The sequence below is a fragment of the Carcharodon carcharias genome, chromosome 10 (genome assembly GCF_017639515.1).
Source record: "Carcharodon carcharias isolate sCarCar2 chromosome 10, sCarCar2.pri, whole genome shotgun sequence".
NCBI lineage: Eukaryota > Metazoa > Chordata > Chondrichthyes > Lamniformes > Lamnidae > Carcharodon > Carcharodon carcharias.
Window position 1 is genome coordinate 143979631 of NC_054476.1, and position 23694 is coordinate 144003324.

The 23694-nt window shown below is 53.7% G+C and overlaps 1 protein-coding gene across 3 annotated transcripts in view; it reads right to left on the reverse strand.

Annotated features, from left to right (window-relative positions):
• Positions 1–456: 456 nt before the first annotated feature.
• Positions 457–23694, reverse strand: part of slc43a2b (solute carrier family 43 member 2b) — a 74442-nt gene continuing 51204 nt past the window's right edge. For all 3 annotated transcript variants that reach the window (XM_041198412.1, XM_041198411.1, XM_041198410.1), the window contains 7 exons: positions 23000–23199; positions 21551–21697; positions 8807–8954; positions 6220–6346; positions 3219–3292; positions 2380–2503; positions 457–1549 (listed from right to left, as the gene is read on the reverse strand). In XM_041198412.1, the coding sequence (XP_041054346.1) occupies positions 1388–1549; positions 2380–2503; positions 3219–3292; positions 6220–6346; positions 8807–8954; positions 21551–21697; positions 23000–23199 (982 nt within the window). In that variant the 3' untranslated portion in view covers positions 457–1387. The remainder of the gene's footprint in view (positions 1550–2379; positions 2504–3218; positions 3293–6219; positions 6347–8806; positions 8955–21550; positions 21698–22999; positions 23200–23694) is intronic.

A 23694-nucleotide genomic window follows, 5' to 3' on the forward strand; every position in this document is an offset into this window, starting at 1 on the left:
TGGGCTCTTCGAGGGCTGTCAGGATCCGAGAGGCATGCCTCGGCATCCCCCCCCTTATCACCCCCACCCTCAGAGAGAGTTAGCACCTTCAGGAAAGGAGGGCAGGGGAGGGGGAGAAGGCATCAGCTTAGAAACTGAACCAGGCGTGATGTTCGGGCAGGTCAGAACCTTCAATTTACTAAAGTAAATAATAAAGATCAACCACATCATCAAAGCTGTAATGCTTGTAATCTCTCGGACAATGGATCAGAGGCTCAGGACTTCCTAAGAAGTTAGACGGGGACAAATTCACTTCTTGAACCTGTGCAGTTCCCTCCAGTTACAAAATCCACCAGCAGAGGGCAGCAGTGAGCCAGATGTGCTCCTGTTCCCTCTGGTGACAGGGATCAGGGATCACACTGACTGCTTCCCCACCCCCCCAACCCACCACCCCTAACTCCCCCACCCCAACCCCGACTCCCACCCCCAGCCCGCAGTTCTGCTGAAATACTGGGGTCCTTCACTTTCCCATTCACCACTGTAGAGGGGGGGATTGGGGAGGGAGGGGAAATGAAAGCCATGCCCCTCACCCCCAAAATGTTTCAGCACGGATTATATCCCCCACCCTCACCTTTTCCCTGAATCCCACCATTGTCCAGGTTCCTCCAGTGCGAAACCTCATCCTCATTTGTACAGGTTTCCCGGCATTGTCAGTCTCAAAATACACTCAGGGTGTGAGTCTGAGGAGCAACCCTTGTAGCACCAAGACTGGGGGCTAGCTAATCTCTCCGATGCCCCAATCAGTACCATAAAAATACAGGAGGCTGCATTTAACAAGTGGCATTTAGGATTTGCCCCCCTTTGCTCTCCTGCAGCTTGGGAAGGGGAGTCATGGTGGGGGTGAGGGAGAGGGGTAACAGGCCAGGGTTGGGTCTCCTCAAGCAGAGAGTCAGGAAACCTCTTGCTCTCAGGCCAGGTATTTGGTTCCTTGTTCCTCAGGCAGCCCCTCCAGGAGAGAATCAGGGAAAGAATGAAAGAGGGACAGAGAGCGAGAGAGCGAAAGAGAGAGAGAGAGAGGGAGAGGCAGAGGAAGGAGTGAGCTTGCCATGAACACTGGGCCGCAGGCTCTGAATGGAAATCCTCCCAGTGAAACAAAGCCATCTAAAATAAAAATCACAAGAGCTGCGACCTCAGCCAATAACTTACTGAGAGGAAGGGTTGGTAAATATTCCCCTTTCCCACATAAATATCGTTGATTAATCGATGATACTAAGATGTCGGCTCCCAGAAATGGGCTTCTAGCACCAACAGAAAACTGTTGAACGTCTCACTGGGGGTCTGTTGATGGATCGAGTGTGAACATTGGCCTAAAGAGTCCTGTCTCAGCGTGGTGAAGGAAGCCCTCGGCCTACACAAAAGCTTCGTGCTTTGAGCTGCCATTGATTTTCATGAAGAGTTTGGCATCTTCGGCTTTCTGGAGCCTCTGCTTCTTGAGCTGGTGCCTGTAATAGAGCAGGTAGCCTGGGAGACAGAAACCCAGCATACTGACTCCCAGCAAACCAATATTCACCTGGGAGCAAGGAACACACACAATCAACACCTTATACAGCACCTTGTAACCACAAGACACGTCACAGGGGTGTTATCAAATAAAACATGCCACTTAACCGAGATAGCGGGATAGGTCGGTTTTAAGGAGTGTCTTTAGGCAGGAGGGGGAGAGACGGAGGTGGAGAGGTTTAGGGAGGGAATACCAGAGCTTAGGGCCCAGGCAGCTGAAGGCAGGGCTGCCAATGGTGGAACGATGGGAATTGGGGATGCACGAGGGGCCAGAATTGGAGGAAGGCAGAGTTGAGGGTTGTGGGGCTGGAGAAGATTTGAAATATAGGGAGGGGGCAAGGCCACAGAGGGATTGGAAAACAGGATCTGAACTTTAAAATTGAGGCATTGGTTCAGTGTAGGTCAGTGAATGCAGGGGGGATAAGGGAAAGGGGCTTAGTGTGAGCAAGATAAGGGCAGCAGAATTCTCGATCATTTTAAATGTACGGAGGGTGGAAGGAGGGAGGCTGGTCAGGAGAGAACTGGAGAGTTTGATGGGGACAGTGTAGAGGGAGCTTTACTCTGTATCTAACCCCGTGCTGTACCTGTCCTGGGAGTGTTTGATGGGGACAGTGTAAAGGGAGCTTTATTCTGTATCTAACCCCATGCTGTACCTGCCCTGGGAGTGTTTGATGGGGACAGTGTAGAGGGAGCTTTACTCTGTATCTAACCCCGTGCTGTACCTGTCCTGGGAGTGTTTGATGGGGGACAGTGTAGAGGGAGCTTTACTCTGTATCTAACCCCATGCTGTACCTGTCCTGGGAGTGTTTGATGGGGACAGTGTACTTTACTCTATCTTACCCAGAGAGGGTCGCCTTCAAGTGGTCCCATCATCGCCAGGAAGAGGGGTTGTTGTAGCAGAGCGAAGAGAGCACTGATGAGTGACTGCATCCCTGTCAAACTGCCGAACTGTGTGGAGGGATATCTGGAACAGTGAGGAAACAACTTCAGAAACTGAGAATAAAGTCAATCGAGTTTGTGTAAGTGTGAAAACACACGGCCTTGTGACTGGTCTAAACCCTGTTGATGTGAACCCTGAGCGTCGCTATTAAAACAGGAGACCAAAAAATGCATTCCCACACACTCGCAGCGGGCGATAGACCGGGCGCACTGGGCGAGGGGTGATCAACAAGGCACGCCGGCACTGGGTGAGGGGTGATAAACCAGGTGCGCCGGCACTGGGTGAGGGGTGATAAACCAGGTGCGCCGGCACCGGGTGAGGGGTGATAGACCGGGCGATAGCGCCAGCACCGGGCGATAGGAATAGACCGGGCGATAGGAATAGACCAGGCGATAGCGCCAGCACCGGATGATAGGGATGGACCAGGTGCGCCGGCACTGGGTGAGGGGTGATAGACTGGATGATAGTGCCGGCACCGGGTGAGGGGTGATAGACTGGACGATAGCGCCGGCACCAGGTGAGGGGTGATAGACCGGACGATAGCGCCGGCACTGGGTGAGGGGTGATAGACCGGACGATAGCGCCGGCACCGGGTGAGGGGTGATAGACCGGACGATGGCGCCGGCACCGAGTGAGGGATGATAGACCGGGCGCACTCGGATTGTACATAGCATTTTTGCATTGCTTGACCCTTGGGCTGATACAAAGTGGACAAGCTCGATAATGATCTGCTACTCACACAGCAGCGTAAAGTCCACCCACGGCTGAGTGAATGAAACCTCGGACAATCGTGTGAAGAATGAAGGACAGAATCTGCAAAGAACGAGAAACAGTGAAGGAGGATCCCAATTGTATACCAGCCCCACCCTGGGGATACTACCCCCCACCCTGGGGAAACGTCCCACCCCCCACCCACCCACTCACCCCCACCCTGGGGAAACATCCCATCCCCCACCCACTCACACTCACCCTGGGGAAACATCCCATCCCCCACCCACCCACTCACCCACTCACCCCCACCCTGGGGAAACATCCCATCCCCCACCCACTCACCCCACCCAAGCAAACTCCCTTCCCTGCTGTTGTTTCTTGTTGTTGGAACAAAACTATGGGCAGGGGGAGGAGAACATGTGGGAAAGAGGTAGAGAAATGGTGTGGAGGAGGGGAGAGGGCGTGGGGGATGGGAGAGGGCATGGGGGAGTGGGAGAGGGCGCGGGGAGGGGGAGAGGGCGCAGGGGAGGGGGAGAGGGCGCGGGGGAGGGGAGAGAGCGCGGGGGAGGGGAGAGAGCGCGGGGGAGAGGGAGAGGGTGTGGGGGAGGGGAGAGAGCGCGGGGGAGGGGAGAGAGCGCGGGGGAGAGGGAGAGGGTGTGGGGGAGGGGAGAGAGCGCGGGGGAGAGGGTGTGGGGGAGGGGAGAGGGTGTGGGGGAGGGGGGAGGGCGTGGGGGAGGGCGTGGGGGAGGGGAGAGGGTGTGGGGGAGGGGAGAGGGTGTGGGGGAGGGGGGAGGGCGTGAGGGTGTCCAGTGATGCTGGTGATTATATTCCAGCAGAAATCAATGGGGGAGGAGCAGGGACAAAATGAACTGTGACTGACTGGGATTACATATAAAACACCCAGAACTCAATGATGAAACAAAGGACTGTGTGGGTAGCACACTCGCGTCAGAGACAGAAGGTCCTGGGTTCAAGTCCCACATCAGAGATTCAAACATTTAATCCAGACTGTTACTTCCTGCAGTACTGAGGGAGTGCTGCACTGTTAGAGTCGCTGTCTTTCAGAAGAGATTTTAAACTCAGGCCCTGCCAGGTGGTTGCAAAAGATTTCAGGGCCAGTATTGGAAGGAGGGTGGGGACATTATTCCATGTATCCTAGGGCCAATGTTTATCCCTCACCTAACATCACCTTTCTATTGGCGGGATCTTGCTGTGCATTATTTGATTGCCACATTTCCCACAATGCAACTGTGACTACACTTCAAAAGCTCCCCTTTCCCTCCGTTTGCTGCTCCTTCATCTTCCCACTTACGAGTGTAAGACCACCAATGGAGAGACTGAGGGGTACTGTGGAAACAGCTCCCAGTGAGTATTCTGTGGGGGTGGGAGTGTGAAGAATTGGTTAGAAAGCAGGTGCTGAGACAGTCCCTGGAACAGGGAGAGTGAGCGAGCGACTCTCAGCCCCTCAAACAGCTGTAATGGGAATACCTGGCACCAGGTGGCAGCAAAGGATAAAAGTGCCAACCTCCCATCCCAGGGTCAGAGGGCCATGCATTTCTATTGTGCCTTTCACAATTTTGGGACATCCCAAAACTCTTGACAGCCAATTACATATTTTTGAAGTGTAATCACTGTTGAACACACTATTCTTGCAAACTGCCAGCCCACCCTCTCACTGTACTGAAACAACTCTTATCAAAGTGACAAATGACATTCTATGTGACTGTTACAAAGGTAAACTTTCCCTGCTCGTCCTTCTTGACCTGACTGCAGCCTTTGACACAGTCACCACACCATCCTACTCCAACACCTCTCCACCATCGTCCAGCTGGGTGGGACTGCTCTCACCTGGTTCTGTTCTTATTTATCTAATCATAGCCAGTGAATCACTTGCAATGGCTTCCCCTGCTGCTCCTGCACTGTTACCTCTGGTGTCCCTAATGATCTATCCTTGGCCCTCTCCTGTTCCTCATCTACATGTTGCCCCTTGGATATCATCCAAAGGCACAGTGTTAGTTTTCACATGTATGATGATGACACCCAGCTCTCCCCCACCTCTCTCAACTCCTCCACTGTTGCTAAATTATCAGACTGCTTATTCAACATCCAGTACTGGACTGACAGAACATTCCTCCTGGTACTGGGAGTGTCAGCCTGCTGGATTTTGTGCTCAGGCCTTTGGAGTGAGACTCCAACCCACAATCTTCTGACTAAGGGGTATGTGTGTGTGTCTGTGTGTGTGTGTCTGTGTCTGTGTGAATGTGTGTGTGAGAGAGTGTGTGTGAGAGAGTGTGTCTGTGTGTGTCTGTGTGTGTGTGTGTGTGTGTGTGTACGTATGTGTGTGTGGGTATGTGTGTGTGTGTGAGTGAGTGTGAGTGTGTGAGTGAGTGTGTGAGTGTCTGTGTGTGTGTGTATATGTGTGTGTGAGTGTGTATGTGTGAGTGTGAGTGTGTGTGTGAGTGTGTGTGTGTGTGTGTGAGTGAGTGTGTGTGTGAGTGAGTGTGAGTGTGTGTGTGAGTGTGAGTGAGTGTGTGAGTGGGTGTGTGTGTGTGTGTGAGTGAGTGCGTGAGTGGGTGTGTGTGTGAGTGTGAGTGGGTGTGTGTGTGTGAGAGGGTGAGTGAATGAGTAAGTGAGTGAGTGAGTGAATGAATGAGTGAGTGAGTGTGTCCCACTGAGCCACAGCTGAGAAAGTCCAAAGGCACGGAGTCAGTGAGGGACCAGGAGGGAGATGGGGGGGGAACACCAATCACTGGATCCAAGGAAAGGGACAGGATGAGCTGGGAGCCAATGTGGTCCCTGACATCAGACAGAAGCCCCTGACCTCTAGGGGAAGCCTTCCATATCTCCCTATCAACCCTCACTGAATGGCTTCAGACAAGCACCCATTTGGCTGTAGAGTTTCAGTGACTTGTTTGGAAACAAGAGTCATCATCCATTGGGTGAGGGAGGGTTGGAAATGGAGCCCCCCCCAACCCCACCACACCCCACACCACACCCCATCCAATTTCAGAGCCACTGCTGTTGGTTACCTGGAGGGGGAGGTTTGGGATCAGACAGGTGATTCCAAATCCCACTAGGAGGAGGTTAGTGAAGACAAAAGCTCGGGTGGCATTGGTGATTTTCTGAATTTTTCGGTCCCTTTTCTTTACGCTCGGTCTGTAACAAAGTGAAGAAGGAATCAGAAACTGGCCCAGTGAGAGACTGAGAGCTCCAGCAACATTGAAGGCAAAAAAAAATCAGAGCCAGTAATTATCACAGTGTGTATAAAGGGCATTACTCACCAACCCATAAACCAACCTCCTGCCCGCTCATCAACCCAAAACCCAACCACCTGCCCATTCACCAACCCATAACCCAACCCCCTGCCCACTCACCAACCCATAACTCAGCCCCCTGCCCACTCACCAACCCATAACCCAACCTCCTGCCCACTCACCAACCCATAACCCAACCCCCTGCCCACTCACCAACCCATAATCCAGCCCCCTGCCCATTCACCAACCCGTAATCCAACCTCCTGCCCATTCACCAACCCGTAACCCAACCCCCTGCCCACTCACCAACCCATAACCCAACCCCCTGCCCACTCACCAACCCATAACCCAACCCCCTACCCACTCACCAACCCACAACCCAACACCCTGCCCACTCACCAACCCATAATCCAGCCCCCTGCCCATTCACCAACCCGTAATCCAACCTCCTGCCCATTCACCAACCCTTAACCCAGCCCCCTGCCCACTCACCAACCCATAATCCAGCCCCCTGCCCATTCACCAACCCGTAATCCAACCTCCTGCCCATTCACCAACCCGTAACCCAACCCCCTGCCCACTCACCAACCCATAACCCAACCCCCTGCCCACTCACCAATCCATAACCCAACCCCCTGCTCACTCACCAACCCACAACCCAACCCCCTGCCCACTCACCAACCCATAATCCAGCCCCCTGCCCATTCACCAACCCGTAATCCAACCTCCTGCCGATTCACCAACCCTTAACCCAGCCCCCTGCCATTCACCAACCCATAACCCAACCTCCTGCCCATTCACCAACCCTTAACCCAGCCCCCTGCCCACTCACCAACCCATAACCCAACCTCCTGCCCATTCACCAACCCGTAACCCAACCTCCTGCCCACTCACCAACCCATAACCCAACCTCCTGCCCATTCACCAACCCTTAACCCAACCCCCTGCCCACTCACCAACCCATAACCCAGCCCCCTGCTCACTCACCAACCCATAACCCAGCCCCCTGCCCACTCACCAACCCATAAACCAAACCCCTGCCCACTTACCAACCCGTAACCCAACCCCCTGCCCATCCACCAACCCGTAACCCAACCCCCTGCCCATCCACCAACCCATAACCTAAGCCCCTGCCCATTCACCAACCCATAACCCAAACACCTGCCCACTCACCAGCCCATAAACCAACCTCCTGCCCACTCACCAGCCCATAAACCAACCTCCTGCCTGCTCACTAACCCATAAATCAACACCCTGCCCACTCACCAACCCATAACCCAGCCCCCTACCCACTCACCAACCCATAACCCAGCCCCCTACCCACTCACCAACCTCTAACCCAACCTGCTCACCAACCCATAAACCAAACCCCTGCCCACTTACCAATCCATAAACCAAACTCTTGCCCACTCACCAACCCATAAACCAGCCCCCTGCTCACTCACCAACCCATAACCCAATCCCCTGCCCACTCACCAACCCATAACCCAACCTCCTGCCCACTCACCAACCCATAACCCAACTTCCTGTCCACTCACCAACCCATAACCCAACCTCCTGCCCACTCACCAACCCATAACCCAATCTCCTGCCCACTCACCAACCCATAACCCAACTTCCTGTCCACTCACCAACCCATAACCCAACTTCCTGCCCATTCACCAACCCATAACCCAACTTCCTGCCCACTCACCAACCCATAAACCAAACCCCTGCCCACTCACCAACCCATAACCCAAACCCCAGCCCACTCACCAACCCATAACCCAATCCCCTGCCCACTCACCAACCCATAAACCAGCCCCCTGCCCACTCACCAATCCATAAACCAACCCCCTGCCCACTCACCAACCCATAACCCAAACCCCTGCCCACTCACCAACCCATAACCCAACCCCCTACCCACCCACCAACCTGTAACCCAACCCCAACCTGCTCACCAACCCATAACCCAACTTCCTAACCACTCACCAACCCATAAACCAGCCCCCTGCCCACTTACCAACCCATAAGCCAACCCCCTGCCCACTCACCAACCCATAACCCAAACCCCTGCCCACTTACCAACCCATAACCCAAGTCCCTACCCACTCACCAATCCATAAACCAACCCCCTGCCCATTCACTCTTCCAATAAACATGTCACTTCCTTATGTTAATACCTTTCATTTGCCTCCACATCCTACATTTACCATCGTACCCTCTATTTACCCCCATATCCTACAATTACCATCATACCCTCTATTTGCCCTGTATTCCCTGGATACTCTGTTGCTACTAATGGCTGACAATGTATTTCACACCCTCTGTGTAAAAAGTCCGAAACTCTCCATGTCCCCATTCTCTCTCCTTCCTCACTTACTTTGTCCCAGCTGACAGTGCTTTCTCGTCAATTTCGCTGCTCCCATCATCGCAGTCCTTCAATTTCCAGTCCATGATATAGCCAATCACAGGGGCTGTCATCAAGCAAAGCAGTTGCAGGACGCCAAAGATGGAGGAGTAGAGACTGACTGAGGAGAGAGAGGGTAACAAATGAAACTGCATTCTGGGAGAAGGCCAGTTGATCTGCGCCAGAGAGCGACTGAAACACTGTGTGAAGCACAGACACTGCTCTATACAGGAAACATGACAACCAATACATACATACATAGCAAGATCCCACAAACAGCAAGGTGATAACAGCAGCCAGATACCAATGACATTAAAGGGATACGGGGATAATGCGGGAAGATGGCACTGAGGTAAAAGATCAGCCATGATCTAGTTAAATGGCAGAGCAGGCTCGAGGGGCCGAATGGCCTACACCTGCTTCTCAGTTCCTATAATACCCAGATAAGGGCGAGAACTCCCTTGATCTTCTTCAAATAGCAGCCAGAGAATCTTCCACACCCACCACAGGGAATTCATGGGGCAATCGGTGTTATGTTTCATCCAAAAGGCAGCACATCCGACAGTGCAGCACTCCCTCAGTACTGATCCTCTGACAGTGCAGCACTCCCTCGGTACTGACCCTCTGACAGTGCAGCACCCCCTCGGTACTGACCCTCCGACAGTGCAGCACTCCCTCGGTACTGACCCTCCGACAGCGCAGCACTCCCCTCAGTACTGCTGACCCACTGACAGTGCAGCACTTCCTCAGTACTGACCCTCTGACAGTGCAGCACTCCCTCAGTACTGACCCTCTGACAGTGCAGCACTCCCTCAGTACTGACCCTCTGACAGTGCAGCACTCCCTCAGTACTGACCCTCTGACAGTGCAGCACTCCCTCAGTACTGACCCTCTGACAGTGCAGCACTCCCTCAGTACTGACCCTCTGACAGTGCAGCGCTCCCTCAGTACTGACCCTCTGACAGTGCAGCGCTCCCTCAGTACTGACCCTCTGACAGTGCAGCACTCCCTCAGTACTGACCCTCTGACAGTGCAGCGCTCCTTCAGTACTGACACTCCGACAGTGCAGCGCTCCCTCAGTACTGACACTCCGACAGTGCAGCGCTCCCTCAGTACTGACACTCCGACAGTGCAGCGCTCCCTCAGTACTGACCCTCCGACAGTGCAGCGCTCCCTCAGTACTGATCCTCCGACAGTGCAGCGCTCCCTCAGTACTGACCTTCCGACAGTGCAGCGGTCCCTCAGTACTGACACTCCGACAGTGCAGCGCTCCCTCAGTACTGACCCTCCGACAGTGCAGCGCTCCCTCAGTACTGATCCTCCGACAGTGCAGCGCTCCCTCAGTACTGACCCTCCGACAGTGCAGCGGTCCCTCAGTACTGACACTCCGACAGTGCAGCGCTCCCTCAGTACTGACCCTCCGACAGTGCAGCGCTCCCTCATTATTGACCCTCCGACAGTGCAGCGCTCCCTCAGTACTGACCCTCCGACAGTGCAGCGCTCCCTCAGTACTGACCCTCCGACAGTGCAGCGCTCCCTCAGTACTGACGCTCCGACAGTGCAGCGCTCCCTCAGTACTGACCCTCCGACAGTGAAGCACACCCTCAGTACTGACCCTCCGACAGTGCAGCGCTCCCTCAGTACTGACCCTCTGACAGTGCAGCACTCCCTCAGTACTGACCCTCTGACTGTGCAGCACTCGCTCAATACTGACCCTCTGACAGTGCAGTACTCCCTCAGTACTGACCCTCTGACAGTGCAGCACTCCCTCAGTGGAGGCACTGGAGGATCAGTCTTTGTTTTCTGAGGATATGGGGTGGGGTTGAACCTCCAACCTTCAGACTTACAGATAAACGTGCTAAGCACTAAGCCACAGCTGAAACCGGGAATGTTGTGGGTCCCGTTTCCAGGGATGAGGACACCGATCCTGCCCCAATAGTGCTAATAATTTTTCCCCTTGCCCTGTCCGTTCTGAACTCACGCTCAGTCCCATCCTGTGCCAACCAAACCTGCAAATTCACATGGCCTCGCTGCCAAGTGTCTGCAGGTGATCCATTAGGAGGACACTGTGTTGAGGAGAGGTGGTGGTGTAGTGGTATTGTCACTAAACTGGTAATCCAGGGTAGTGCTTTGGGGACCTGCGTTTGAATCTTGCCAAAGCAGATGGTGGAATTTCAATTCAATAAAAATCTCATAAAAATCATGAGGACCATGGAACTGTTGTTGTTTAAAAAAAACCTCCACCTGGTTCACTAATGCCCTTTAGGGAATCTGGCATGTGACTACCACACCAATGTGTTGACTCTTAAATGCTCTCTGAACAAGGGGTAATTAGGGATGGGCAATAAATGCTAGTCTAGCTGCCAAGTGTGTCACCTATGAAAATGATAAAGGGAAAAAAAGTTGTGGTGTGGATTGGCTGGTGGGGGATAATCATGGCTCGTCTGGGGAGCATTGTGGCTGCGCTGTAGGAATGGAAGGGGTAGCAGAATTGTAGTTACGGTCTGTGTATGGGAGGCTGGGACAGCATCATAGCTACACTTTGGATAAAGGAGAGTGGAGCATTGTAGCTATGCTCTCAAGAAAAATTCTAAAGGGAGGACCCACCATCCGTGGTTAACTAAAGAAGTTAAGGAAAGCATTAAACTTAAGAAAAAAACATACAACTTCCGCAAAGATGAGCGGCAGGCCAGATGATTGGTCAGAATGGTAGAGAATGACTGGAAGGTTAATCAGGAGAAATAAATTAGAGTATGAGAGGAAGCTAGCTAGGAATGTAAACAAGAGTTTCTACAGGTATTTAAAAAGGAAGAGAGTAATTAAAGTGAGTGTCGGTCCTCTGGAGAGTGACAATGGGGAGTTAATAGTAGATAATAAGATGAAATTAACAAATATTTTGTTACTTTCTTCACTAAAGAAGATACAAAAAACATCCCAGTAATATCTGTAAATCAGGAGGTGGAAGAGAGAGGGGAACTTGGTGAAATTACAATCACTAGGGAAGCGGTACTGAGCAAACTGATGGAGCTGTGGCTGACAAGTCTCCGGGTCCATATGGACTTCATCGTAGCGGCTTAAAAGAGGTGGCTAATGAGGTAGTAGATGCATTGGTGTCAATTTTCCAAAATTCCCTAGATTCTGGAAAGGTTCCATCAGACTGGAAAGTAGCAAATATTGAGTGAGTGGGCAAGAAGGGAGGGAGGCAGAAAGCAGGAAACTATAGACCAGTTAGCTTGATGTCTGTCATGGGGAAGGTGTTAGAATTGATTATGAAAGAGGTTATAGTTGGGCATTTAGAGAAACTCAAGGTAATCAGGAAGAGTCAGCATGGTTTTATGAAGGGGAAATCATGTTTAATCAATTTATTGGATTCTTTGAAGGAATAACATGCACTGTGGATAAAAGGGAACCGATAGACATGCTGTACTTGGATTTCCAGGAGGCATTTGATAAGCTTCCACATCAACGGTTATTGTGGAAATAAAAGCACCTGGTGTAGGGGGTAACATATGGGCATGGATAGAAGATTGGCTGGCTGGCAGAAAACAGAGAGTATGCATAAATAGGTCTTTTTCAGATTGGCAGGTTGTGACAAGTGGTGTCCTGCAGGGGTCTGTGCTGGGGCCTCAACCTTTTACAATTTATATCAATGACTTAGATGAGGGGAGTGAAGGCATGGTAGCTAAATTTTCAGATGACACAAAAGATAGGTAGGGAAATGTGTTGTGGAGAAGACATAAGGAGTTTGCAGATGGATATAGAAAGGTTGAGTGAATGGGCAAAGATCTGGAGTATAATGTAGGAAAATGTGAAGTTGTTCTCTTTGGCAGGAAGAATAAAAAAGCAGAGTATTACTTAAATAGAGGATGGCTGGGGACGGTTGCTGAGCACAGAGTCCTGCATCACACAGCTCCTTGTTATGATTCTCCATACAAACCATTAATCGAACCACAGGGATCTTGGTGTTTTAGTGCATGAGTCACAAAAAGTTAGTACGCAGGTATAAGATGCAATTAAGAAGGCTAATGGAATGCTATCCTTTATTACGAGAGGGATTGAACATAAAAGTAAGGATGTTATGCTTTAGTTATACAGGACATTGGTGAGACCGCATCTCGAATACTGAGTGCAGTTTTGATCTTCTTATTTAAGGAAGGATGTAAATGCATTGGAGGCGGTTCAGAGGAGGTTTACTAGATTGGTACCTGGAATGAGTGGGTTGTCTTATGAGGGAAGGTTCGACAGACTGGGCTTGTTTCCACTGGAGTTTAGAAGAGTGAGGGGTGACGTGATTGAAGTATATAAGATCCTGAATGGTCTTGACAAGGTGGATGTGGAAAGGATGTTTCCTCTTGTGGGTGAGTCCAGAACTAGGGGACACTGCTTTAAAATTAGGGGTCGTCCTTATAGGACAGAGATGAGGAGAATTTGTTTCTCCGAGAGGGTTGTGCAAATTTGGAACCCTCTGCCTCAGAAAGTTGTGGAGGTGGGGTCACTGAATATTTTTAAGGCAGAGGTAGATTGATTCCCTTGCCTAACAAGAATCTAAGGTTGTCAGGGGTAGATGGGAAATTAGAACTCAAAACACAAACAGATCAGCCATGATCTTATTGAATGGTGGAGCAGGCTTGAGGGGCTGAATGGCCTCCTCCTGCTCCTATTTTGTATCTTCGCATGTTTGACAGGCTGAAGTGAGCATTGCTGGAGAGCAGGAACTCCCTCTCTTGCCTCAGTGCTTAGGTAGGGATCAGTCCCGAGCTGGAACATAGGTCAAATATTCCCAGTTGCTGTTTTTACTAATAACACACATTCAGACAGTAGCTATCCCAAAACCCAATCAAACCCAAAAGATCACCTCCACCCTAGAGTCTATGGTGCTTACCCGTTTCCATAACTGCATCAGTCATTGGTAAAGAGGGACAGCAGCAACATGGCGAGGGAAGAGCGGGAAGCGAGGGGGGAGGGGGCAAACAAACCAAGCAGCCAAAGGGAAGTTGGGAAGGAAATTGAGAGACAAAAGAGAGAGAGTGAGGAGTGCAGCAAAGTGATTCCTCCACCGACCAGCAAAGCCCAGAGATACGGTAACACAGACAGAAATCTGTAGGAATGCCGGGAAACAACAGTTATTATCAGCCCAAGCAGAACAGAATCAAGAAGGTTCTGGAACAGAAAAAGACCCAACAGGATTTTTCACCCATCCCCAATAAACCCCTCAATCCCACCTCCCCCCAGCTCCTCAATCCCACCTCCCCCCAGCTCCTCAATCCCACCTCCCCCCAGCTCCTCAATCCCACCTCCCCCCAGCTCCTCAATCCCACCTCCCCCCAGCTCCTCAATCCCACCTCCCCCCAGCTCCTCAATCCCACCTCCCCCCAGCTCCTTAATCCCACCTCCCCCCAGCTCCTCAATCCCACCTCCCCCCAGCTCCTCAATCCCACCTCCCCCCAGCTCCTCAATCCCACCTCCCCCCAGCTCCTCAATCCCACCTCCCCCCAGCTCCTCAATCCCACCTCCCCCCAGCTCCTCAATCCCACCTCCCCCCAGCTCCTCAATCCCACCTCCCCCCAGCTCCTCAATCCCACCTCCCCCCAGCTCCTCAATCCCACCTCCCCCCAGCTCCTCAATCCCACCACCCTCCAAATCCCAAAGCAATTTGTAAACATTTCAATACCAGTTGGAGACACTGAGCTCTGCTCAGGGCTGTGATCACAGGTTACATTTTCCCATTCCGGTTGAAGATTACAGAGGTTGAATTGTGGCACCTCCTCTCTCTGATCTGAAGGGTATAGGGCCCAGGAGACTTCCCCCACATTAGCGGGGATGTGATATCGAATTGAATCTGCAGGAACCAGAGTTCACAAACTAACGGAAGGAAAGGGGTGGGGGGGGAGGTGGGGTGGGGTTGGGGGTTGGGGGGGGGGTGGTGTGTGTGTGTGAAAGCTCTGTTGAGATTGCAACATCTGGGCTTGTACTTATTAACATTTGTTGCTGCATTGGCCTCCCAGTACAGCCTCACATGGTTGAATAGTCACCCTGAGACTCATTGCCAACTGTACAAAGGCAGCATCGGCTCACTGGATTGGTTACAGGGCTGAGTTTGAGATTCCCGGGAGTCTCACGTTTGTACTACAGTGACAGGAGGAGTGGTGGCGGCGGGGGGGGGGGGGAGTTGGAAAGGGGAGGGGGGAGGGGGGGGGAGCGGGGAGGGGGTTGGAGTTTTGGAGGGGGGAGGGGGTTGGAGTTTTGGAGGGGGGAGGGGGTTGGAGTTTTGGAGGGGGGAGGGGGTTGGAGTTTTGGAGGGGGGAGGGGGTTGGAGTTTTGGAGGGGGGAGGGGGTTGGAGTTTTGGAGGGGGGAGGGGGTTGGAGTTTTGGAGGGGGGAGGGGGTTGGAGTTTTGGAGGGGGGGAGGGGGTTGGAGTTTTGGAGGAGGGGAGGGGGTTGGAGTTTTGGAGGGGGGAGGGGGTTGGAGTTTTGGAGGGGGGAGGGGGTTGGAGTTTTGGAGGGGGGAGGGGGTTGGAGTTTTGGAGGGGGGAGGGGGTTGGAGTTTTGGAGGGGGAGGGGGTTGGAGTTTTGGAGGGGGAGGGGGTTGGAGTTTTGGAGGGGGAGGGGGTTGGAGTTTTGGAGGGGGGAGGGGGTTGGAGTTTTGGAGGGGGAGGGGGTTGGAGTTTTGGAGGGGCGAGGGGGTTGGAGTTTTGGAGGGGCGAGGGGGTTGGAGTTTTGGAGGGGGAGGGGGTTGGAGTTTTGGAGGGGGGAGGGGGTTGGAGAGTTTTGGAGGGGGGAGGGGGTTGGAGTTTTGGAGGGGGGAGGGGGTTGGAGTTTGGAGGGGGGAGGGGGTTGGAGTTTTGGGAGGGGGGAGGGGGTTGGAGTTTTGGAGAGGGAGGGGGTTGGAGTTTTGGGAGGGGGGGAGGGGGTGGAGTTTTGGAGGGGGGAGGGGGTTGGAGTTTTGGAGGGCGGAGGGGGTTGGAGTTTTGGAGCAGGGAGGGGGTTGGAGTTTTGGAGTGGGAGGGGGTTGGAGTTTTGGAGGGGGAGGGGGTTGGAGTTTTGGAGGGGGGAGGGGGGTTGGAGTTTTGGAGGGGGAGGGGGTTGGAGTTTTGGAGGGGCGAGGGGGTTGGAGTTTTGGAGGGGGGAGGGGTTGGAGTTTTGGAGGGGGAGGGGGTTGGAGTTTTGGAGGGGGAGGGGGTTGGAGTTTTGGAGGGGGAGGGGGGTTGGAGTTTTGGAGGGGGAGGGGGTTGGAGTTTTGGAGGGGGGAGGGGGTTGGAGTTTTTGGAGGGGGGAGGGGGTTGGAGTTTTGGAGGGGGGAGGGGGTTGGAGTTTTGGAGGGGGGGAGGGGGTTGGAGTTTTGGAGGGGCGAGGGGGTTGGAGTTTTGGAGCAGGGGAGGGGGTTGGAGTTTTGGAGGGGGGAGGGGGTTGGAGTTTTGGAGGGGGAGGGGGTTGGAGTTTTGGAGGGGGGAGGGGGTTGGAGTTTTGGAGGGGCGAGGGGGTTGGAGTTTTGGAGGGGGAGGGGGTTGGAGTTTGGAGAAGGGAGGGGGTTGAGTTTTGGAGGGGGGAGGGGGTTGGAGTTTTGGAGGGGGAGGGGGTTGGAGTTTTGGAGGGGGGAGGGGGTTGGAGTTTTGGAGGGGGGAGGGGGTTGGAGTTTTGGAGGGGCGAGGGGGTTGGAGTTTTGGAGGGGGGAGGGGGTTGGAGTTTTGGAGGGGGGAGGGGGTTGGAGTTTTGGAGAAGGGAGGGGGTTGGAGTTTTGGAGGGGGAGGGGGTTGGAGTTTTGGAGGGGGGAGGGGGTTGGAGGTTTTGGAGGGGGGAGGGGGTTGGAGTTTTGGAGGGGGGAGGGGGTTGGAGTTTTGGAGGGGGGAGGGGGTTGGAGTTTTGGAGGGGCGAGGGGGTTGGAGTTTTGGAGGGGGGGAGGGGGTTGGAGTTTTGGAGGGGGGAGGGGGTTGGAGTTTTGGAGGGGGGAGGGGGTTGGAGTTTTGGAGGGGGGAGTGGGGGGGTTGGAGTTTTGGAGGGGGGAGGGGGTTGGAGTTTTGGAGGGGGGAGGGGGTTGGAGTTTTGGAGGGGGAGGGGGGTTGGAGTTTTGGAGGGGGGAGGGGGTTTGGAATTTTGGAGGGGGGAGGGGTTTGGAGTTTTGGAGGGGGAGGGGGTTGGAATTTTGTGTTCCATTCTTGACCATGGCAATAGTTAAAAATTTGTAGGAATTCTGATGTGAAGGAATCCCTCTGTTTCCAGGAACTAAATACAGTGGGAGTGAACGGGAAAGGGTTTGGGTCCATTGGGATTGTGTACAGTGGGAGTGAACGGGAAAGGGTTTGGGTCCATTGGGATTGTGTACAGTGGGAGTGAATGGGAGGAGTGGTGGTTTGTTGGGACGGGGTCCATTGGGATTGTGTACAGTGGGAGTGAATGGGAAGGGGTTTGGGTCCATTGGGATTGTGTACAGTGGGAGTGAACGGGAAAGGGTTTGGGTCCGTTGGGATTGTGTACAGTGGGAGTGAACGGGAAAGGGTTTGGGTCCATTGGGATTGTGTACAGTGGGAGTGAACGGGAAAGGGTTTGGGTCCATTGGGATTGTGTACAGTGGGAGTGAACGGAATGGGTTTGGGTCCATTGGGATTGTGTACAGTGGGAGTGAACGGGAAAGGGTTTGGGTCCATTGGGATTGTGTACAGTGGGAGTGAACGGGAAAGGGTTTGGGTCCATTGGGATTGTGTACAGTGGGCGTGAATGGGAAGGGGTTTGGGTCCATTGGGATTGTGTACAGTGGGCGTGAATGGGAAGGGGTTTGGGTCCATTGGGATTGTGTACAGTGGGCGTGAATGGGAAGGGGTTTGGGTCCATTGGGATTGTGTACAGTGGGAGTGAACGGGAAGGGGTTTGGGTCCATTGGGAGTGAACGGGAAAGGGTTTGGGTCCGTTGGGAGTGAACGGGAAAGGGTTTGGGTCCGTTGGGAGTGAACGGGAAAGGGTTTGGGTCCGTTGGGATTGTGTACAGTGGGAGTGAATGGGAAGGGGTTTGGGTCCATTGGGATTGTGTACAGTGGGCGTGAATGGGAAGGGGTTTGGGTCCATTGGGATTGTGTACAGTGGGAGTGAACGGGAAGGGGTTTGGGTCCATTGGGATTGTGTACAGTGGGAGTGAATGGGAAGGGGTTTGGGTCCATTGGGATTGTGTACAGTGGGAGTGAATGGGAAGGGGTTTGGGTCCGTTGGGATTGTGTACAATGGGAGTGAACGGGAAGGGGTTTGGGTCCGTTGGGATTGTGTACAGTGGGAGTGAACGGGAAGGGGTTTGGGTCCGTTGGGATTGTGTACAGTGGGGGTACAATCTATGCCTAATGTGTGTGAAGTTTTGCTTGGCTCAGGATCAATTCCCCTAGGTTTGGAAGAGGAAGGGTTAACAGACGAATTGCATGCGATTTGTCATTTTGTTCACTCAGCCTATTAGACAGTTTGTCGGAGTCAGCAAATCAGAGGGAGCAAGGAAACATCTCCATCGTGATATCGCATGTAGAAAAGGAGAAGGAAAACAGGAAAATATTTTGATGGGAAAACAAGTGCTGAGTCTGGTGTGTGAGCAGCTGGCTGACCTCACCACAACACCCAGTTCCAACCAGCTTCAGCTGCTTCTCAGGAAGTGAAGCCTTTTCAAGTGGAACCCGGCCAAGCTGCAGTGTTATCAGGTAAACACACTGCTCCCCCAGACTGTCTCCGCCAGTCACTGCCCCTCACCCCATCTCTCATACCCCCTTCCCCCATCTTGCCCCCCACCAAGTCTCCCTCTCTCCCCTCAACCACTCCCACCCCCCCACTCTCTTCCGCACCCCATCTATCTTATCCCCTCCTGTTCTCTTTTCCTCTCCCCCAGTCTCTCTCCCCTCCCCCCTCCCCCATCTCTCTTACTCCCCCCTCCCCATCACTCTCTCTCCCCCCTCCCCCTCCCCATCTCTCTCTCTCTCCCCACTCCACCATCTCTCTCTCTCCCCCCCTCCCCCATCTCTCTCTCTCCCTCCTCCCCCATCTCTCTCTCTCCCTCCTCCCCCATCTCTCTCTCTCCCTCCTCCCCCATCTCTCTCTCTCCCTCCTCCCCATCTCTCTCTCTCCCCCCTCCGCCATCTCTCTCTCTCCCCCCTCCCCCATCTCTCTCTCTCCCCCCTCCGCCATCTCTCTCTCTCCCCCCTCCCCCTTTCTCTCTCTCCCCCCCTCCCCCTTTCTCTCTCTCTCTCCCCCCTTCTCTCCCACATCTCTCTCTCTCCCTCCTCCCCATCTCTCTCTCTCCCCCTCCCCTCCCCATCTCTCTCTCTCCCCCGTCTCTCTCCCCCTCCCCATCTCCCTTACTCCCCCCTCCCCATCTCTCTCTCCCCCCTCCCCATCTCTCTCTCCCCCCTCCCCATCTCTCTCTGTCCCCTCCCCATCTCTCTCTCCCCCCTCCCCATCTCTCTCTCTTCCCCTCTCCCATCTCTCTTTCTCCCCCCTCCCCCATCCCTCCCTCTCCCCCGCTCCCCCCATCTCTCTTCCCCCGTGCCCCAGTCTCTCCCTTCCCCTTTCTCCCCCCAAGTCCCTGTCTCCCCCCTCCACTGTATCTCTCTCCCCCCTCCACTCTCTCTCTCTCCCCCCCAGTCTTTCCCTCCCCCGTCTCTCTCTGTCCCTGTCCTCTCTCTCTCCCACTCCTCTCCCTCTACCCCTCCTCCCTCTCTCCCCCTCCTCCCCCTCCTCTCCCCCCTTTCTCTCTCTCCCCCACTCCCCCCATCTCCTTTCCCCCATGCCCCAGTCTCTCCCTTCCCCTTTCTCCCCCCCAGTCTCTGTCTCCCCCTCCCCTGTTTCTCTCTCCCCCATCCCTGTCTATCTCTTCCCCCCTCCCGCAGTCTCCCCCTCCACTCTCTCTCCCCAGTCTCTCTCTCCCCCCTCCCCTAGTCTTTCCCTCCCCCTCTCTTTCCCTCCCCCACGTCCCCATCTCTCTCTCTCTCCCCCTCCTCCCCCGTCTCTCTCCCCCTCCTCCCCGTCTCTCTCTCTCTCTCACCCTCCTCCCTCTCTCTCTCTCCCTCCTCCCCGTCTCTTTCTCTCTCCCCCTCCTCCCCGAGTCTCTCTCTCTCCCCCTTCCCCGCCTCTCTCCCCCCATCTCTCTCCACCCGTCTCTCTCCACCCGTCTCTCTCCACCCGTCTCTCTCCACCCGTCTCTCTCCCCCTCCTCCCCCGTCTCTCTCCCACTTCTCCCCCCGTCTCTCTCCCCCTCCTCCTCCCGTCTCTCTCCCCCTCCTCCCCCGTCTCTCTCCCCCTCCTACCCCCGTCTCTCTCCCCCTCCTCCCCGAGTCACTCTCTCTCCTTCCTCCCCGAGTCTCTCTCTCTCCTTCCTCCCCGAGTCTCTCTCTCTCCTTCCTCCCCGAGTCTCTCTCTCCCCCTTCCCCGTCTCTCTCTCTCTCCCCCTTCCCCGTCTCTCTCCCCCTCCTCCCCCCGTCTCTCTCCCCCTCCTCCCCCTGTCTCTCCCCCTCCTCCCCGAGTCTCTCTCTCTTCCCCCTTCCCCAAGTCTCTCTCTCTTCCCCTTCCCCGAGTCTCTCTCTCTTCCCCCTTCCCCGAGTCTCTCTCTCTCCCCCCTTCCCCGAGTCTCTCTCTCATCCCCCTTCCCCGAGGCTCTCTCTTTTCCCCCTTCCCCGAGTCTCTCTCTTTTCCCCCTTCCCCGAGTTTCTCTCTTTTCCCCCTTCCGCGAGTCTCTCTCTTTTCCCCCTTCCCCGAGTCTCTCTCTTTTCCCCCTTCCCCGAGTCTCTCTCTTTTCCCCCTTCCCTGAGTCTCTCTCTCTTCCCCCTTCCCCAAGTCTCTCTCTCTCTCCTCCCCTCCCCTTAGTCTCTCTCTCCCCCTTCCCTTAGTCTCATCCCCCCCAGACTCTCCCCCGTCCCATCAATCTTAACCCTTTCCTGTCCCTCGTTCTCCCTCCCCATCTCTCTTACCCTAACCGTATCTCTCTGCACCTCCCCCAGTTATGCTGTCTCTCTCTCCCCACCTCCTCATGCTCCTCACAGCTCTCTCTTCACCACCGCCCCCCCCACTCACCTTGACTGCCAGCAGCTCCACTGACACATGAATCCCTGCAGTGTTGCCGACACTTCCCTGCCCCCCAAGAGTCTGCGGGTGAGACTCTCCTGCCAACCCCATCAGCACACAATGCCAGCCCGCATGCAGGATCTGAGCCCAGGCATCCAGGGCACATTGACCCCAAGTCAAACATCACACACTCTCTCCTTCCAACCCAGGAGAGCGATAGCTCTGCAAATCTTTCCCATTCAATGATTTATCCAATTCCCTTTTGAAAGTTCCTGTTGACTCTGTTTCCAGATACAAAAAAAACTCACTGCGTAGAACACATTTCTCCCCATCTCCCTATCTGGCTCTTTATCCGATTACCTTCAAATCAACGTCTGTTCCCTGACACTCCTTGGGCAGTAATTTGTGCAGCTCCTTGTTGGAAGGGTTTCCTGCCTCATTGCCACAGGTTAATCCAGGATCCGGCCCATATTTAGGTGTGTTGGTGTTCTTCAACATCCATCGTCACTGGGCTTGTGCCTCAGTTATCTCCTCGTTCCCTCTTGCTTTGCACTCACAGGTTGGCACAAACCCCACTTTCCAAGGCTATCAAAGAGCCGTACCGTGTCCCCCTCATTCTCATTGCCCCTTCTGTACCCTAATGCCAACACCAGTTGAATACGCCATCAGATAAGGTGGGGTCTCCACCGTAACTAACCTGTGATGAGGTCTCCCTCGACCAGATACTCCAGGATGTTATTCATGGCTCCCATGTAGAAGATGAGGCGGAGCTGGGTGACACACATGGTGACCAAGCTGAGGATGTACACTGGGCTGAAAATACTCTGCATGAAGGAGCCGGAGCCTGTGGGAAAGAGACAGGGAGACAGACAATCAGGACCCAGCCAAAGGTCAATCAGTCGATATGCTCAGGATTCATCAGTCAGGGCAAAGCAGCTGAAATCGGAGCAGTCTAACTGATCAGAGTTCAAGGAATCTCCCTCAGTAGAGAAGGTCCCCTCCAACCATAGCTGCACAGTTGGCTGATTAAGGGAAATATCACTCTGTACTCTGTATATTCTTAACATTCACTCTTGGTATGGCCAGACCTGGAGTACTCCGTCCAGTTCTGGTCTCTTTACCCTTGAGGGAGTACAACAAAGGTTCACTAGACTGGTTTCTGGGATGGGGGCGGGCGGGGAGTGTTCCATGAGGAGATATCGAGTAGACTAGGTCTACATTCCCAGCATGCAGAATGATTGAAACATGAAAATTCTAAGGGGTTTAATTAATTTTAATTTGTTTTTTGATGGGTTGCGGGTGTCACTGGTAAGACCAGCATTTGTTGCCCATCCCTATTTGCCCTTAAACTGAGTGGCTTGCTAGGCCATTTCAGAAGGCAGTTAAGAGTCAACCATATTGCTGTGGGTCTGGAGTCACATGTAGGCCACACCAGGTAAGGATGGCAGATTTCCTTCTCTAAAGGACATTAGTGAACCAGATGGATTTTTACAACAATCAGCAACGGTTTGATGGTCATCGTTACAGAGACTAGCTTTTTAATTCCAGATGTTTTTAAAACATTAATTGAATTTAAATTGGTGGGATTTGAACCCACGTCTCAAAGCATTAGCCTGGGCTCTGGATTACTCGTCCTGTGACATTAACACTGTCTCCCTATTGACGGGGTCGATGCTGAGAGGCTGTTTCGCTCCGGCTCGGGAATCTAGAACAAAGTCTCAGGATGAAGGGGTCAACCGTTCAGAACTGAGACGAGGAGGGATTTCTTCACTTAAAGGGTTGTGAATCTTTCGAATTCTCTACCCCAGGAGGGTTGTGGATGCTCCATTGTTGAATACATTTAAGGCTGGGATAGGCAGAGTTTTAGTCTCTCAGGGAATTAAGGAATTTGGGGAGTGGGCGGGAAAATGGAGTTGATCAATATTGAATGGCAGAGCAGGCTTGATGGGCTGAATGGTCTACTCCTGCTCCCATTTCTTGTGTTCTTGTGCACGTGACTCAGTGTCAATGTTCTTTTGGATTTTGGCCCCTGTGAAGCTCTTTGCGATGTTTTGCTATGTCAAAGGTGCTATATAAATGCACATTAACATGCAGCCAGAGCTGAGCAAATTGATTCTGGATGTCCAGGCTCTCCGTGCCAACATACCTTGGTCCGAAGCCTGACACTTGACCTCCAGGTCGACAGTGGACAGACAGAGTTTGTTACCGTCCTGGGTGGACAACTTGTCCTGGGGCTTCATCGAGTTCCCCACACTGAGGCGGCGACCCACTGTCGTCACCTGCTTGTAGAACTGCTTCCCTGTGATCTTGTGATCAAAACCCAGCCAGCTAAACTTCACCTTCACACTGCCAGAGGGAGAGAGAACGGGGTGGGGGGAAAGAGAGAAGGCAGAGAGACAGAAGGGGGAGGGAGAGAGAGAACAACAGGGAATGAGTGAGAATAGATTGAGAGAGAATGAACAACAGTGAAAGATGGAGAAATAGTAGGGGGGGGAGAGAGAGAGAGATCAAAGTATTGAATCAAGAGAGAATAGAGGAATTAGGGAAAAGATGGAGAGAGAAATAGAAACATTAATCGTTAACCATTTTTAAACAGAGTTTTCACAATGTACTTCAGATGTGTGTCTGGGTGAGGGAACAGAATGAAGATCAGGACTGTGATTATTCCAGCGTCAGAGCAGTTGATGGGGAGAACCCAGGAGTGCAGAATGTGGAACTCCAGGCAGGGAGCTCCACCTTGAGAAAGGGCCCAGTGATGGAGGCTGCAATGGGGGAGCAGGGAGAGAGGGTTGCAGAGATTGCAGGGTTTTGGCGGGGGGAAGGGGGGTGGGTGTGCACATG